Source organism: Mya arenaria, chromosome 3 (assembly GCF_026914265.1).
Source record: "Mya arenaria isolate MELC-2E11 chromosome 3, ASM2691426v1".
NCBI classification, from domain to species: domain Eukaryota; kingdom Metazoa; phylum Mollusca; class Bivalvia; order Myida; family Myidae; genus Mya; species Mya arenaria.
Genome location: NC_069124.1, coordinates 85,142,680 through 85,161,640, shown reverse-complemented (window position 1 = coordinate 85,161,640; position 18,961 = coordinate 85,142,680). Strand labels below are relative to the sequence as shown.

Sequence of the window (18,961 nt, the reverse complement as noted above, 5' to 3'; positions counted from 1 at the left end):
GACATAATGTGTTGATTACTTAAGAATGGCGCAACTTCAAATAAACACTTCATCTAGTAGCTTTAATGTCTAAGCACACGCATACTTACTATAATAGGATGTTATAACATTACAACTATTAGCTCCAGAAAATGTGTTTGTGTACTTTTTCTCCATTCATTGATTTACTTGTTTACATGCTATGAACATTGTATAATGTTTTACGCAATAAACTTATCGTATCGTATCGATATGAGCATGGAATTTTTCAATTGTAATCATTAATGCTTAAAAATATAATGTCTGGACGGGGGGGGGGGGGGGTAAACAAAAAAGGAAGAACAATAAACAACTTTGACATAACATAATTTAAAAGGTGCAATTCTAAGTTACTTCACACTCTAGCCGTCCTCAATCTTTTATGCAAAAAACACGAGCATTTGTACTGCCATCGCATCTTTCTCTACACCTTAAACACGAATTGCATAAATAGTGTAGACCTATAACAAATTGCATAAATTAAGACATAATGTTTATATATTATATACCATTTTGTTACATATAAAAAACAAATAAGATTGTCATAATCGTGTTATAAACATCAGCAACACAATCCGTTGCCTGTGGCCATAAGTTATGAACCGGGAATTATGAGACCGGATTTTACGAGGAGAGACTGGGAAATAGTATCGCCCGTCACATCCCCAAGTCATTCGGAACTCCTCGGCCATTTTTTCAAAAACAACCTCGGATGTATGCCGGTACATCTGTTGAAGTAGTCCGTATTTTTTTGAATAAAAGCATTAATTAAATGTAGTGTTTAAGAGTTGTATTCATTGCTCTCAGTTTAAATTGATTGCCAGTGAAGTGTATTATTGCAAACATAATTACGATTCCCAAGAGTTAAGTCATAAATTTTAACTACTAAATAAGATTACTACGCGATCTATTTGCAGCGGACTTAAACGTACCACTTTTTAAGTATGTAAACCGTCCATATACATCCGCAAACTCCGCGCAGTGTTACTTCCCTTGCAGTACAGTAATCACTGCCTTCACAAATATCACGTGATGATAGAAACGGCACGTGATTGCAATTTACAAAATGGACGGAACACCTTTAAAAGAAATTCCAGCAACATGTTTCATTTGTTTAGAAAATAAACGATTTTATTCCATAAAAGGAAAAAATGCAAAACGTTCGATACATGTCTGAATAGCTAACAACACATCCATATTGATATTGTAATTTGTAAATCCTACTTTCAATTTGAAAAAAGACCGAACATTTCCGAATGTTTTTTTTAATTGTTATTTTTTTATAAAACATATTATGCCTATCAACTGGCGTAAAGTAAATATTTAAGAAAGGATATAAGAATAAATATATATGATTAAAAAAAATGCCATTAAAAGTTTTCATCCAATTTTGGATGAAAATCTTGTGGTGGCAGTGATTACTGTACTGCAAGGGAAGTAACACTGCGCGGAGTTTGATACATCCGAGGTTGTTTTCAAAAAAAATGGCCGAGGAGTTCCGAATGATCCCCAAGTGTGACTGAAACATATTTTTCAGGCCAAAAGGGGAGTTTAATTCCCAACGTTTTGTGGGATATTCGCTAGATTTACAGATTTGATGTGAAAACGAAAGAAGAAAAGAAATGTTTTGTCACCACAACGTAGATGATAAAAATGGGAGCAAGACAAATCGGCCCCTTACCAAATCGGCCCCTAAGATGTTTCGGCCCTGCCATTTCGTCCCCTTACTTAAAATGACTCGAGATGTTTCGGCCCCTAAGTGATTTTCAACAGTTTCCTAGTTTGAGCTAGGGGCCGATTTGGTAAGGGGCCGATTTATCTGGTAGCCATAAAAATTAGGGTCTGTAGCCTCATTTAATTAAAATAGTGTTGTGAGATATTTTCACTAGACCAAGAGTTATCCTTCTTCCACACTCTTCTCTTTGAAGGTACGTCAAAAGGACGTGTAAAAGATGAAACTTTGATAAACAGGATATAAATGGCAGAGAAAGCTAACAGTGACCTCAATTTGTCATGGACCAAATTTAAACAGCGAAACATTTATTAGAATGGAGGAATAAAATTATATTTCTACGATTTATGATATTTTGAGTCGCTTAAAAAAAGTTAAGATGAGTCGTTCAGTGTCTTCCTGGTTGTTGGACTTTCTTGGAATTTCTGTGATTTTATCAGCGCTGTGTTTACAAATAGCTTACAGTGAACATTTTATAAATAAATTTGCTGTTCATATACCTGGTGGTGAAAGGAAAGCAAGGGAAGTTGCAGATAGTCATGGATATATTCATTTAGGACAGGTAATAATAAAAGCGTACTATCATCGATACAGCTTAGTCTAGTTATTTTAAAATGCCATCCAGGCTTCTTTTTTTAATGATAGAATGACTACAGCCTAGTCCACCTAAATGGGTTAAAGAGTCTTTAGCCGCAATTGGCAAGTTATACCACCAAGTTGAAAATGGTACATATATTGCATACATGTGATAAAGTCCCGGACGTCCGGGATTGTCCCGGAAATCGTATCTCGTCACGGAGGGTGCATGTTTGTCACGGAAAGTCATAAAAAAAAAACGGAAAAAAAAATCTCGGAATCGATTATCTTAAAGATGCACTATTACTCCCAAATAAGATTTACCATATTTAATACAATTGTTTAAATTCGCCAAAAAAGATTAATAAATGTCGAAAACAATGGTTCTTATGAAGGATACTGCGTTTAATTTGAAAGAAAGGTGCAGAAAACGCGATATTGCTACCTTATGAGACTATAGTAGACCACAGTAAATCTTTAAAGCATTTACCAATCATTTAATATTTTTGCGTTTTCAGTTATTAAATACACGCTTATAAACTTTTAATAAGTAACTAATATTTTTCATAAATGTATTATTTAGTAAGTAGTTAAAGGTTTATCACTGAAATATATGTTTGTTATACATGTGTATGTATTGATTTTGAATAAGAGTGTCACTTTAATTTTACCAATGTAAGTCAGCTATTTTGTCTGTCAGGGACATTGGTCGTAAAACACAGGACATGTTGACACTAATCCGTTAATTGGTACGTGTGTCGTCAAGGTCATCGTCAATGTCATCGTCAATCACCCGATAATTGATCTATTGGCCTATTGTTTAGTCTAAAATAATAGACGTGTTATACGGGATTCTTCCAATCCCTAACGTCTAAACGGGAATGTGCAAAAAACGGGGGTGTTTTAAAAATATTGAAATTGTTTTAAGTAAAGTATTTTATGGTTGAAATTGATCATAAAGAGTTATATTCATATTTTACCATGTAAGTGAAATGTTATTTTGCACTAAACAAGCATTTAGTGCATTAAAACAAGTTGTTTACCTTTCCAATTAAACGAAAGCTGACTGACACAGACAACAATTATGCGAAGGGGAACAACTCGATACAATCGTAATAGCTCGGCCTCCTCCGACAAAGCTTCGAGATAGACCTCGTTATACAATCGTAACAACTCGGCCATGGCCGAAATGTTCCGAGCGATTTAAAACTGTGCCCTAAAGCCTTGCAGGTGCCCTTCATGTATATATCGTTATGTTTTGACAGAATGAAATGAAAAAAAGCTGTCAAACTCATAATTATAAGTTGGATATTTATTTTTTTGTGTACGGAACTAATATAAAATAACATTATCTGGTAATATTTCTTGTTTTTATGATATTTTATAGACGCTATATGCTTTAACCCGGAATCCTGATCGGAACAACTACCCACTTTTGATACTAAACAATTTGTACGTGAAGGATTTGCCATATCAAAAATCTAAAAAAAATCCGCCAACGTACAATTATTTGGACTAGCCTATTGTTGTGCTTAACAAGTTGGGGAGGGTTCTTGTATACAAATTCATTGTTTTCATATGGATTTGTTTGGTCTTATGAATGATTGCTTTTAATTGATGAATTGATATTTTTCACACATTTTACCGACAAACGAGCATGAAGTTAAGTTCAAAGAAAGTGACAAAATGAGTAAAAAAACAAAAATTAAAACACGGAAAACATCCCATATTCCATTCAAATTTCAAAATCGATACGTCGTTATACTTTAAACAACTTTAAACAACATACGCGTCCATAAGGAATTTTAGTGTTGTGAACTTTTTTATAACTATCGTTGTGTATTTTACGCCGAAATAAAACTGACGATATGGGGTTTACAGGTGGTTACATAGAGTGCTTTAATCACGTGACCATGGCTGGTAAGTCACGTGATCGCTTTATACAGCCAATTGTTCACACGTCTCTTATCAAAATTATATGCATCTCCAAACACAAAAAAAGCTCATCGACTGGAAAATCTTCTTGATCGTCTGGAAAATATTGTGTGTCATAAATTGCAAACGTTTTAAATGTGATGAAAAAATAAATATTTTGTAACGCATGTTCTCAAAAGCGCGGGAAAACAGGTTCCCGTATAGTTGTTTATTTCCTGTTTTGATGAAACTGAAAGTAGACTGCATATATCCTCCTGGTTAGCACTTGATTTAAAGCCTGGGAAAATATCTGGTGGTTTTATTTTTTCAAGAAAATGCAGAAAAAAACAAACCATGTCAAGTAAAAATACGTCTTGGCAGTCAAAATAGGTACATTTTCCGTACGTTAAAAACAACTAAAATAGCCCCAGATATGCTCTAGAATGCACCACAGACGTTCCCCATTTAAAAAAAATCCGGGGGCGGGCACCCCCTAGTGTGCATTGACATTACGACGAGTGTCCCGGAATCGACCCAAGAAATTATCACATGTATGATATATTGTTTTTGGGATTCGGTGGAATATAAATGAATGAGTGCTACAAATCAACTGATAAAAAAACCTTGTTCGCCAAAAAATGTATGTCCTTTATTTCTCTCCCAATACATGAGATAGTTAACAAATATCTGCATGTCTTTGGTGTTGAGTAGATATTATTAAGCTTAATGAATGTATGTTTGAGTATTAAAATTATAATACAAGTCTAGTTTTTTTTCTGGCATTCTAAAATTCAGAATTAATCCTAAAATCGGGATTGAGAGCTTTTTACTTAATGCAAATGCATATATGCCATATTTCTGAGAGGCTTCCCAGGGTATTTTGGTCTGAATTTCAGGGGATTTTGATATTACACCAGGGGATTTTTATGTGGCGAAATTTTGAGCAATATCAATATATATATATAATAAGAATAAATACAGAAATACACTCTAATAACAATAATTTTTGGACTTAGTCATCATGATTTCATTGAATTTTACACTCATGATATTATGGATGCTTTCCACTGTCAACCTTAAGCAAGTAAAAGTTTGGAATTCCAGGGGATATGGATCCCCCAGCGGGGGACCAGGGGATGGGTCGGAATTCAGGGGGATTTTTCCCCCCGCCGGGGGATATGGCATGTATGCTATTGTACAGAAGTAAAGATTGTTTTCTGCTCGGACATTTGCAACAAAACAGTAAGAGGTACATCTTGAATGCATGACTTTAAGCCTCTTTACCCTGCTTTGGGCGTGAATCCATCATACTTAAACAGAACCCTGGCTTATTTTCAAGATTGACAATTATCAGGTGTTAGAACCTCGCATCGTAATTGGCAAATATATCTTATCACTACCTATAAACACAATATGCCAGGGAACAAATTTATTTAAGCATGTGTAAGATATATTAATTCTGTCAAAATGAATTTGGTCAAGTTATTTGTGTGTCTATGTTCAGTGATCATTTTTATTGAAATAAACCATTTCAGATTGGCTCATTAGAAGACCATTACCTGTTTGAGCATCCTCATGTACACAGAAGGTCTGCAGACAGGAACCTTGAACACCATGAGAAACTTTCTACACATGATGATGTGAGTACCGGTGAATTATGTTCCTTCCATCTACTCATACCGTAATGTAGGCCAACCAAAAAAATGTTCTCATTAAATTGCCAGAAAAAGCAAATACAGATGCCAACATGCAACAAAAAACAACAACAGTACTCTAACTTTTCTGACATAATAGGCAGCTTGCAAAAATTGAATGATACTGGTAATTATTATATCTTTATAGTGTTGGCACAAATGTCTTTAAAAGCCAACGTGCATGTTCGAACAGTTGAATAACTCATCTTATTCAACCAATTCATGACTAAATGGAACTCAGTCGGTCATTTTTCATCAAGGCTTTCTAAAGGATTAAATCAGTATCTGTCTGCGAACCTGGTGGAGAAATAAGGGTAAACACTAAATACTTATACCATATCGATAATACGTATAACTATGCCTTAACACTCGTTACTGATACCATGTTGGACATCCCCTTAACTTTGACCTTTTCTGAAAATCATAAATCATAAAATGTACATGCACTAAACATTTTATATGTTTGTAAATCATCTGTTGAAATGGTACTTATAATAGCCATGACATCGTCTCTGAATTGCATTATGTTATAACTTAAAATGTCTCCCTAAAAGAGAGAAATAACACTAGAAATTAAACCTTATATGAATTTATGGCAGTCTTATTTATTTTCCGGTTATAGTAAACACAAAAGTAAAAGTAAACAAAAACTCTGTATACATGTATATTAACCAAAAGCTGAACTACTGTTTTAAATAAAACTTCCTCATGCATAGTTTTAAAAAAAGAAAAAAGAAATAAATGTATGACTGGCTGGAATATTGCCAATTAAGCAATTACAGTGGAAACTCACTAAACCGGATCTCCACAAAACCGGAATCCACGGGATACCGGACTTTTTTCAGAGTCCCGATTTCCCCCTTCTATTTTCAATGTAAAATAATCCCTACAAAACCGCAACCTCGGAATTCCGGATACCGGACAAAAAACCAAGAACATTTGTTCGTTATCAACGTAATTTTACTTCACAAAACCGGACGTATATTTGTCCAAACATGTCAAAATGTTTTTGTGTATTAGGAATTCGCGAATCGCGTGTCACTTTGTTTTGACAGCCGGTGCGTCGTTAAATATTGCACCTGTGATGTTGTGTTAACTTGATAATCGATAATGATGATTGCGCCGCGCGATAATCAAACGATAATCAAACTTGTGAAAAGAAAATTGATTGCAACATTAATTTGTTTGTTGCTGAAAATAAAGAACTAGGAACGCTTATTAAGTGATCATTTTGGAGGGTTGTTTTATCTAATGACTTCTAAGATTGAATCAAATTAGAGCGGTGCGTTAATTAAACTATCAAACATACTTAACAAGCATTAAATCAACTTCCTTTAAAAGGATAGCTCAGTTAGTATTTTGAGTAAACTTACTCTGTACATCATATCCTCACTAAACCGGAATCCTCACTAAACCGGAAATTTTGTCCAGTCGGACCTTGTCCGGTTTAGTGAGTTTCCACTGTATTTGTTCCAATCAAATGGTTTACAGACATGTGTAGTGATATATTTTTTGACCAAAAGAAATAGAGCAATGTTAAATCACTGATTACTGTATTAAAACAATAATGTGATGGTTAAATTAAACAGGAAACACTTATAGCATACATGTGATAAAATTATAAACAAGATGAATTTGCCTCTTTACCTACTAGTGTGATGACCCATGAGAATGGTGTATTAAGACCTACAAGGAGTCGCATGCTGTGGGTTCGTCATTGATAGATGCCTACAGACACATCGCATGCTTACATAATGCCGTGTTAATACCCGCTTTGAGACAAATGTTCCCAGAATCCATTATCCAGCCACAGGATACATTTATTGTCATGAAGTGGAATTATACTGGCAATTATTTTGTGAGATTTTTAGGAGATTTTCTGATATATTTGACGACTTTTTTCTTCCTAGCCATTTTTTTCCATTACTGGTTATTTGACCACTATTGTGTCATTTACTCTAGATTTCTTTGGCATTATGTTTGTCCGGTTTGGCTTTCTGAGACATAATGATAAAAGATCAAACAAATGCATTACTTTGCAGTTTTGAGGAATCATTCAACATGTAGAAAGTCTTATAAATCATTGTCAATAATTGTTTTAATAATTTTTTGTCAGTTCACTGATAAAATAGACAATACTTGATTCAGTATTTAGCAACATTTCTTGTAGTCGGCACCAAAAGGATTCATTCACATATCCATCAAATGGATGAATATTATCTTATTAGAGTCTCTGTGAAATATTGAATATATATAATTAACTTGTAATTGTGTTGTAAAAAAAGTGAGAGGAAAAAGTGCTTTAGAAGATGAGTCTGGTTCAAAACCTAAGAATATCATTCACATTGGTTTGCAACGTGGCATCTGTCATTTACATCATCTACAACAAGCAATCTAAATTAAATTTGAATTAAATATGTATGTTTTAAAAGTAACCTGATCTTTTCAAGTGGTATGATGTTTTTGCACATTTGTTTTGTATTTTTTAATCAATGAATATACATTCTGTATTAAACATAATATTGTCAGATCTGTTTTAATTGTGGAAAAACTCTGAACCACTGTTTGTGTTAAAATATTCTTTTACAATCTTTTACAGTGAAGAAACCTTTTATTGAAGTCATAATTTTAAATCACCTGTTTTGTAAACTAATTCGTGAATTCACAAGACAGCATATTGTCTAAATTTCTAAAGGTACAAAACAATTTTCCAAGAACTTACTCTGCCTGATGGCAACTGTAAATTAATAATGAAAAAGTCTAATTTGACATTTAAACAGCTCATTTCTGTTTAATTTTCAAAACAACGTTTTCCTGTAGTTTTGTGTTTCATTGCCGAAATGTCAATCATTAAGATTTCCTAGTAAGTTTAGAAATAATTAGAGAGCTTTATGCAAGGATGACAAAAGTAATGTCCCTAACATGTATCTTAAATGATTTTCATTTATAAAGAGAAATTTTGGTTTTTAATCATATTTGTCAGAAAGATATGGAAGAAATATCAAGTTTGGTCAAACCGTTGGGGAAAACAGCATGCCAATACATGACAAATGTTCTATTAACATAGCTTTCAATGAAAGATAACATTGCAAAATGTCTGTTCAGCCCAAATTATTGAACAGAAAAAAAAAATGTATTACTGTAAGTTTTAGTGATTACGCTGATGTATCCCCCAAATGGATAGCAAGATGGAGTTTTGATTTATTATATAATAAGCTTCTGTAAAAACAACCACCCAAATTCCATTAAAACCTGATGGGGTTGTTTAGTCATTCATGTGTGCATATGCTGGCTTATTAAAATTAATGCCATTTGTGCCAAACTCTTAAAAAGTGTTTTTTTCTTTATCCTTTTTAGTTTCTTATACAATGAATTTGAAATAGATCAAACTAAATAATAACTATTACTTTACCTAGGCCAAAAAAAAAATATTGTTTGTTTAGGGTAACCTTCCCAAAATTTCTAGGTAGGGATTTTTTTTTTTTCAAAATCTGTCGTAAGTTCAGTGTTTTCTTGCACATGGCAGTCTTTCCTACATTACTGTCATTGCCTGACTTTGTTTTATCATATTAACAATAATTCTGAATAAAATCTGCATTTATCCGCCCTTCGTAACTCTCTATTCGCTAATGAATATATTTTTTTGCTCAGAAACGGAAAAAAATAGTTAGGGTCGGCACATTTTTATAGGTAGGGTCGGGTTACCCGAAACAGACATATTGTTTTTTTAGGCCCTATACAAAACCTGAAATATGTTAAAGTTTTGCTTGTTCTTCTCAGGTTCACTGGTTTGAGCAACAGCAGGTGTTGTCACGCAAAAAGCGGGACTTCCTTCCAATGTCAGGGGATGTAGCTGAGGAGAAGGATGCAAAACGTGTCAGTCGTGATGCCACAGGACGTGACTCTAGGGAAGTCAACAGGGAACTATACTTTAACGATGAACTCTACAAGAAAATGTGGTACTATGTAAGTATTGTTCCTGTGTTTTTTTAGGGTTTATAAAGGTCTGTCTGTGCCCATAGGCTGTAGTATTGTGCAATAAAGCCATGTATTTTAAAGAACAATATCTATATCTGTTAAATATGACTCAATAGATCTCCCACATAAGTCCAATTTATCCCTTTTAATACCACTTATTTAGATGTTGTATCCCAAACTTTTTAAAGATATGACAATTTAAGATTTTGCCCCTACTGATATCATAGTTTTTTTCCTGCATTTACACACTTCATGTCCACCGTTCAGTCATATCATCTCTCTCAAAATTCTACAAGATTTGTTATCTTGAGAGCATTTTTGTGACATCATCAATAAGCAAAATAGTGCAAAAGATCGCTGCCATGATTTTCAGCTTAACATTTGTAAGGGAAGTTCATTGATTGTGTTTGCCTTAATGTTTATTATTGTATAATACACATTGTCAGTGTTTTTTTGGTACAATTTACTGCCTTCTAAAGGCTGTTTCCCCTTGCGAAAAACTGTCCATTTTCCCCCAAATTTTATAATTTTATCCCAATTTGATAAATGTCCATTATGATAATGAATAAAAAAGCAATGAATTTCTTGAAACATAAACAAAATCTTGACAATCCTTACTCTTTCACAGCATTATGTATGCATAAAAAAGTTTAAACATGTACATTTGCCATTAAATTAGCCATTTTGGCCTGATTCTGTATTTTTCCCAAAGTCGACATTTTATCCCAATTTGCAAGGCATAGGCGGTAAAAATAATACCAAAAAAATCACTGATTGTCACCGGAAAAGAAATGGCGCGTTATACTAGCTGTCAATAGATGGTAAAATACTTGAAAACAGCGGCAGGTGGACAATGTCTATTGTTTTTAAGATAGTTTAACTGTCTTGCAGCGAGTTTTAACTTCATAAAGGGATTGAAATCATAACAGTATTGAGTTTAGTATTGTTTATATGTAAGAATATTAATACAACAAAATACTGAACACATTGATCATGAATGATGAACACTATTAAATCTTTAAAAAGTGTATAAAAGAATAAGTTTAAATTATGATAATATGTCAAATATTTTGATATCTTCTCTTAATTCCCCTTATATTGTGCTCTGCTCTTAAGCTGATAGTTTTAATGTTCCTCCAGCTGAAATTTTCACAATGTTGCTGGATGGTAATTTTTTTTAATTGCTAACTAATTTAAAGCGTGTTGTATAAATTATATAATTATTTGGTTAACTTTCTTCTAAAATCTAAATTGTGTCTCTTTAATTCTGACAAATTTTAGATTCTATGTGTACATAACTTTTATACAGATCACCAGATTCCATATTACATATATTAAATAAAATCTGACATAGCGTTTACAAACATTTGGATATGTTTATTGCGCTTTTATGGAAATAATAACTGTATTTTGTCTTAAAACATGATGAAAAGCCATGGACACAGAAATTAGAGTCACGACTTGCATGTTTCTCTGATGAAGAATTGTACAGAACACGTGTTTTCCCGCCAAGCTGTAATTATTTGTTTCTAAATGTGTGTAGGAACATCTTGTTGTCATACTATTTATTGTCTGATGAATAAGTTTGTCTGCCTGAATTGTTCTGTTTTCACTCTTACATAGTTAAATGTCCTAGCTGTATAGCGTTTTGTTATACCTCCGGTGGGTGGTCAAGTGTTAGAATCGAAACATGTAAAGATTTGGGAAGAAAGGGCTTGCCCAAATACATACATGCCATATTTTCTGGAGACCATTCAGGGGGATTTGTTCAAAAGGTTGAAAATTCAGGGGGATTTTGGTTGTATTCAGGGGGATTTTTTTTAGCAGGTCTAAGTTGGCGAAATATTAAAGTATTTTTAGACGCAAGTACGAAAAAATGTATTCACATATAGTTTGCTTTGAAAACCTAACTTTTTCATTATACAGAATTATTTTATGTCATGATTTATCATATTCTTATGATACACTGTCATTTCATACTGTAATCACTTTCAGAACAAAATATGTCATTGCAAAAATATGTTTTTGAGACAATTAAAAAATTGTGCTTAATTCTATCAGCTTTGATGACTTTCAGACAATAAGATAATAGAATAAATATTATTATTTCTTCCTTCCAAAATAGTAATATTTCTTTGCCTTTGATAATTACTACAAAGTAATTGATCACTTGTTGTCATTTCACCCACGTGGATTTGTACATCCAGTTATTATTGCCTGATTAAAAATTTCTAAAAAAAAAAAAAAAAAAAAAAATTTTTTTTTTTTTTTTTTAATTCCGGGGGATTTTCATCTCCCGCCGGGAGACCGGGGGATGGATCGAAATTTCGGGGGATTTTTCCCCCGTCAGGGGGATATGGCATGTATGCCAAATATATGGCAATGCCATTCAAAATATCTGATACTGCATTGTCATCTTTATTTCATTGAAAATATGTGAGGGTTTTTGCTTTAAGGGATGATTTTTTTAGTTCTAAATTGAACTCCATTGTCTAGACAGCTTTACACTTCTGTCAGTTGTATTCTAGAATGAGTTATGTTATATAAGTGAAGCAGGGATTTAGATGTCAGTTAAGATGTTTCTGACACTCTGTCATGTCAGCGGCTATGATTCTTAGTTCACTGTCAAGATCGTCTTAGAAATGCCATTAAAGTTTTGCCTGCTCTAGTTGTTTTAACATTTAAGAAGCCAAAATTTGTAGAAATGTCTTTATACCCTCAATAGTGATGAGTAGGGAAACTTCAAAGGTTTCAGGGTTGGAGATGGGATCATTCTATCTCGTTACATTTATTCATGTTATCTGTTTACAGAATGGGGGAGGTAAGGATCACACAGATATGAACGTGCACGGCGCGTGGCAGAAGGGCGTAACTGGTAAGAACGTCGTCATCACTATCCTTGACGATGGTATAGAACGGACACATGATGACCTCAAGGATAACTATGTAAGCACTTCTACACAACGTGTTATTCATCATATAGTACACATGCATATATATATATTCTGAACAAGTACAAAAAAGGTATATGTAGTTAACATTGAAATTACTTAGAAACTTCTTACACATGGTCACAATGAAAACAATTATATGTGAAGCAAGTTTCGTCGGATTAAATAATTTGATGAGTAATAATGCCCCTTTGTAAAGGGAGAAAAAACAAATGTGTAGAGCTCGTTTTTACTGTGCTCCTGTTAGGAATCCTCTCGCTGTTTGCTAAGGTAACGCTATTTTTTATGGACAGAGTTAAAGGCTAATTGTCATTGACATGTAACAGGGTTTATTTTCTCGTTTACACGAAGGTGTCCCTGTTAGACTGATGATTGGAAGCCAGATAAAAAGCGTGATTAATGAAATACCATAATGGCTTTTCAACAACAAAGATGTTTAGTTCATTGTACATGTATGTGGATTGTTAATGATGTATGTTATAGGAATGATTCCTAACTGAAAGGAAGCTGTTCAAGAGGCACTTACTTGGTCTCGTAGAATACATCATCTAATGAGGCTTCACTGACAGCCCTTGATTGTTTTCTTATCACAGAAAATACATGTACATTTTTTGTTGACATTGTTTTCTTTTCACAGAAAATACATGTACATTTTTTGTTGACATCGTTTTCTTTTCTCAGAAAGTACATGTACATTTTTTGGTATTGTTACCATATAAGTGCATTTTAATCTGTTGCATTCTTTTATTTGCTCTGGCATTTATCAAAGGGAAAAGAAAAAAGCATCTTGGGATGAATTGCTTGCAATTTTATGAGTTTCTAAGATAATGCAAATTACTGTATTTTATCTGTGGCGCATATCATTTTCATCCAGCATTGTCTAGGGTTCAACATGGGGTTGTCATACTAATATGACGCAAGTACTTAAGTAAAGCATTATAGGAAAGTTACAATTAAGATAATATTAAATGGTAGTTTTTAGCTGCCTAAGCCGTTTTGGGATATATACTTATTTTGATGAACTTTTCAGTATATCTAATTTTATTAATGCCAAATAAGGCAGCTACTGGCACTGAGGACAGACAAAGTACCCCTGCCCTCAGACAAATCCCCCACCACCAATTTTTGTGTAGGTGGACAAAACCCTCCCCATATGATATCTAACTTCTTTTGTGATTTTGAAGGTTATTTTCCATATATTATATATGTTTTATTAAGTCTTCCCCATAAATGGCGCGACATATTGTTTTTGATCAAGTTGTCTATCAGTCTGTCTGTTTGTCTGTCTGTCCCTCTGTCATAGATCGTGTCTTTTCAATCATTTGTAGGATTTTGAAATAATTTACCACAAATGTTCACCATACTGAGTCAAATGTCCTTTGACAACATTTTGTGTCTGCTACATGTCTCTTGAACGGATTGAAAAATGTTGAAGTAACTCACCACAAATGTTCACAATGTTGAGCAGATGTGCACAGCACATGTTACAACCATCTCTGTTGAAGGTCACACTTGAGAGGTCAAATGTCTTATGACTATTATATGACAGTATCTCTTGTCCAATGTTCTCCATATTGAGTCGATGTGCAGAGAGCATTTTACAACCAGCAGAGTTTAAGGTCAAGGTCACACTTAGAGGTCAAAGGTCATACTTCATATCTGCTCCATATCTCTTTAACTGCTTAATAAGTTTTAAGGTAACTTGCCACAAATGTTCACCATATTAAGACATTGTGCAGAGCACATGTTACAACCAGCATGGGTTAATATCACATTTAGAGGTCAAAGGTCATATGACTACGTTTTGTGTCTACTCCATATTCCTTGAACCGCTTGAAGGATTTTGACATAACTTGCCACATATATTCACCATATTGAGATGATGTGCAGAGCGCATGTTACAACCTGCTCTTTTGAGGGTCAAGGTCACACTTAGAGGTCAAAGGTCATATTACTACATTACGTGTCTGCTCCAATTATCTCTTGAACCTCTTGAAGGTTTTAAAATAACCAGCCACTAATGTTTGCCATATTGAGATGATGTGCTCAGCAACAGCAAAGCTTCATGGGGGAGGGGCATTTTGTCCGTCTTTGAAAAACATGCTGGAGGTAATCTTGACCTAATTATTGATACCATTCTAACAGTTACACTGTGCTTATAAATGCAGTCCTGTTAACATTTATTTTTTAACGCCATCTTATTATGAAATATAACAGCTGTATAGAATGAATAGTTTGCTTATATCTTTTCAAACATTATATCCAGTATAATTATTGGTGTGTTCTTTTGTTACAGGACCCCTATGCCAGTTACGATGTTAATGGCCATGACCCGGACCCAATGCCACGATACGACTACACTAACGAAAACAGGTGGGTTGCTTATTGTAGCTTTATGTATATAAATGTGAAGTAAAATCAAAACTCATGTTTACATGAGAGCATAGTGTACTTAACAATTGTATAATTAAGTATAATTATTGCAATATTTGTTTTAATTGTTAACCAGATTTACTCAAAGTAAAACTTGGTTATTAACATGACATACAGCGTTGTTCGGGCTGGTGTTTCAAACTCACTTATTGTATTGAAAAACTTTAAGTTAGAGTTGACAAACTGTGACTGAACTTGGTGTATAGGAACAGTTCATGGAGCTCTTTCATGGGATTGCTTTGGGGCTCCTAGGGTCAAGTTCATGGTATTTGTTACTAAAAATAGAAAAACAAAAACATTGAAACTGAATAACTCTAGTGGACATATTGAGAATAAACTTGGTACATGGGAAAAGTTTATAAAGTTCTTGCATGGGATTTTGTTTGAGGCCCAAAGGTTTAAGGTCAAGGTCACTGCTACTAAAAATAGAAAAACAGTTAGTACTGATTGACTTTATATGTGTTGACATATTTTTGTTACAAACTTGTTGTTTAGGAAGGTTTTATGGAGCACTTTCTTGGGATTGCATTTTGGACCCATAGGGTCCAGGTAACTGCTACTGAAAAATTGAAAAATTGTTGAAACTTAATATCTTTAGTTAGGGTTGACATATTTTTACCAATCTTGGTATATAGAGAACATTTATGGGGACTTTTCATGGGATTGGGTTTGGGGCCTCTAAAGTCACTGTTGCTTAAAAGAAATGGTTAAAATTCAATATCCTCAGATATGGTTGACTTATTGTCACCAAACTTGGTTTGTAGAAAGAGTTTATTGAGACCTTTAATGCATTAGGTTAACAAACGGCTATTTTCCGACATTTCTGATATTCATGTTGAATGATCTTGATTTATCAATGGTATTGTAATTATAATGGAACCATATTGATGGAACTCAAATATACTGAAGTAATAGGATTCTGTTATTTAATATTTTATGAAATGAAAATCATTAAATGCAAAGATAACAAATACTTGCTTCTGACATTTGTTTGAAATCTTGAAGAGAAATTAAAATACACACTATTATTAGACTGTATATGATAGTTGTTTTCCGGCACTGTTCGGCGTCAAAGCCTGTGTGGATGTTACACAATGTCTGTACAGGATTGTGTATAATTGGCTTCCTGTGTCTCCACAAACAACTAAATGGATGGAAATGTTTGAGGTAACAGGTCTTGCCTGCCTCTATTATGGTGGCTATTATTTAAGTCTTGGGTGTCATTTGTTCCTCTGCCTGTCAAGTACAGGCTGGTGGGATGAGCTAAGATGTAGGACTTCTCTACAAAGATTCACCATATTAATATCAAAACATAAACACCTTTATAACAATTTTTATTATCTCTGGACAAATTATGGACCAGTCAGTTGTAACCATGGCCGACAAATTATGGACCAGTCAGTTGTAACCAAGGCCCCCCCAGGTCCGGGGAATAGCGGGGACTTTCGCTCCAGCCAACCCCGGGTAAAATCCCTGTCCTGCGGGGATGAAATAATGGTAAAATCCCCGCCAAATGCCCCCGCATATATATAATAAAATTAATATTGTAGGTAAAAAAGTGTGAGTATCTGTTATAAGAAAAAAAGCCTTCGCTCCCAGGCAGGTCAAAAGTGGTGTTCCCTCATCTATTATTAACTGACTTGGAAAGCACTTTGTGTACTCTGTGAAAAGCAATATGCTGTAAGGTATTAAAGGAAACATAAACACACTGAGAAGTCTGTGTGAGATATCAGTTGTCGTTGCTTACCAGGAATGTAACCTGGGTTTCTAGATTGCCAGACCAGTTTGCCTACCCACTACACCATCTACATGTAGTCACAACATTGTTTCTCTGATAACTGCAATTTATAATACTGTATAGTTAAATTCCACTGACATAGTCATTTTACTCATCAGTAACTGTGACCTTTTATTGTCATTTTTTAGGTGAAGTATAATATGTTACAATTAAATTATCTATGTATAATTGTCCTGGTCTTACTGAAATAATACTTTTAAGGTATTCAACCAACAAATATTTTAGCTATGTATTTGAAGTATTAAGCTAGTTTAATCGCCATGTTAAACGTTGATTCATAGTGATCCCATATAATTTTAGTAGTATTGGAAGAGGTGTTGCTTCATAATTACTAATACAATGTAGAACCTGATACAAATATTGCAGTTTTTGGATTTGTTATTGGATTTGTTATGTACTTCATTTATACCAGGTGTGAAATGGCCAATTTTGCAATACTTCTAGGCCAAAAACTTTTGTTTGTAATATTATTTTTGACATTTGTTTTCTTTCACAACACAATTACCCCTTTCAAATGATACCAAATAATCATGGTCACAGGCCATCAAAAACTCTAGCTGTGCCAAAGAGGAATCGTAGATTTGTTTCTCCAAAGAGGTAGATTTTACAGAAAGAGCATATTTGCAAATCTTTATTTTTTGTTTATTTTTTGTTTGTTTAAGGTCCATTTTCTATGATATTTCTACAGTTATTTATCTCATTGCTTTATGTTTTATGTATTTACTGATGGAAAACACTAACTCTTATTTTTTTTCTTATTTCTCGTTTTAATTTTATATTGAGTCATAATATAAATAAATAATATAGAAATGGATCGCATACTACTATAAAAACTTTATATACATCTTCATTATCAGTATGACCTCAATTTATAGGCACATTTTTGCCTTGATTGGCTTTACTAGATGCAATATTCATAAAAAGTAAGGAATATTCATAAAAAAATAATGTATCGTTTTGGGGTAGCAAAAGTGTACTGGGCTGGAGTTTCCCTTTTCTCATTGTCCCGATGTTTTTTCTCCCACAAAAAAAATCTAAACAAAGAAACCAACAAAGACAGCTTAGCATTTGAAAATCAAAATGGCCTAAATACAAATACTGTTAAAAAACAAAGTGCAGGGGAAGAATCTTATTTTGGTGTGATTGGAATAGGGTACATTAATGTCCCATAAACTCACAGTAAACCTCACTGTTCTTTTATGCAAATAAGAATGTTGAAAAAACACTCTGAAATCATTTCTGACAAAATAGCGCTCATGCTAATTATTCATACTATGTAAGAAAAATACTGTTGGTAAACATCACATACAGCATAACAAATGGTTTTGTGGTCACAAAACAAACTTTTATCATGAAAATTTCACAAATAAACTATCAAACATTTGCCAATTGTCCGTAAGTGATGTATTTTTGTTTACTGATCTTCATCACCTTGTGCTTGTCTTGTGGTTTCCATGAGGTGCAAAAAACTAAGCTGTACATCAAGTTATTATTGTTAACACACAAGGTCAAAAGGGCAGATATTCACCAATTTATTGTCAACCTTTTATGGATGTTACGAAAAACGCCAATTATGCTAATTGATTGGATCATGGCAGACACATAGTAATAATCTCTGCCCTCAAGCAATGCGTGACCTGACCATTTCAGTTACATTATGACGGTTGTATGACCTTACTGGACGTAAAATGCAATTCAAAGGATATTTTTAAAAAAGCGGAAGATTTTGTTGCATCAGCAGTAGAGTGCTAGAGGGGTCTCAAAAGCAGTAGATTTTACCTACCACCGGTCGAGTTCACATGTCTGCATGTTTGTGTATCAGATACCTTAATTTGTCTTCACTATGTCATTAATCAGATGGCAGTTT

At 33.7% G+C, this 18,961-nt stretch overlaps 1 protein-coding gene across 2 annotated transcripts in view; it reads left to right on the top strand.

Moving 5' to 3' along the window:
• The first annotated feature begins 1,947 nt into the window (after positions 1–1,947).
• LOC128225563 (furin-like protease kpc-1) overlaps positions 1,948–18,961 on the top strand; it is a 48,189-nt gene continuing 31,175 nt past the window's right edge. For both annotated transcript variants that reach the window (XM_052935429.1, XM_052935430.1), the window contains exons 1-5: positions 1,948–2,312; positions 5,776–5,880; positions 9,715–9,900; positions 12,724–12,858; positions 15,160–15,236. In XM_052935429.1, coding sequence (XP_052791389.1) covers positions 2,130–2,312; positions 5,776–5,880; positions 9,715–9,900; positions 12,724–12,858; positions 15,160–15,236 — 686 coding nt within the window. In that variant the 5' untranslated portion in view covers positions 1,948–2,129. The remainder of the gene's footprint in view (positions 2,313–5,775; positions 5,881–9,714; positions 9,901–12,723; positions 12,859–15,159; positions 15,237–18,961) is intronic.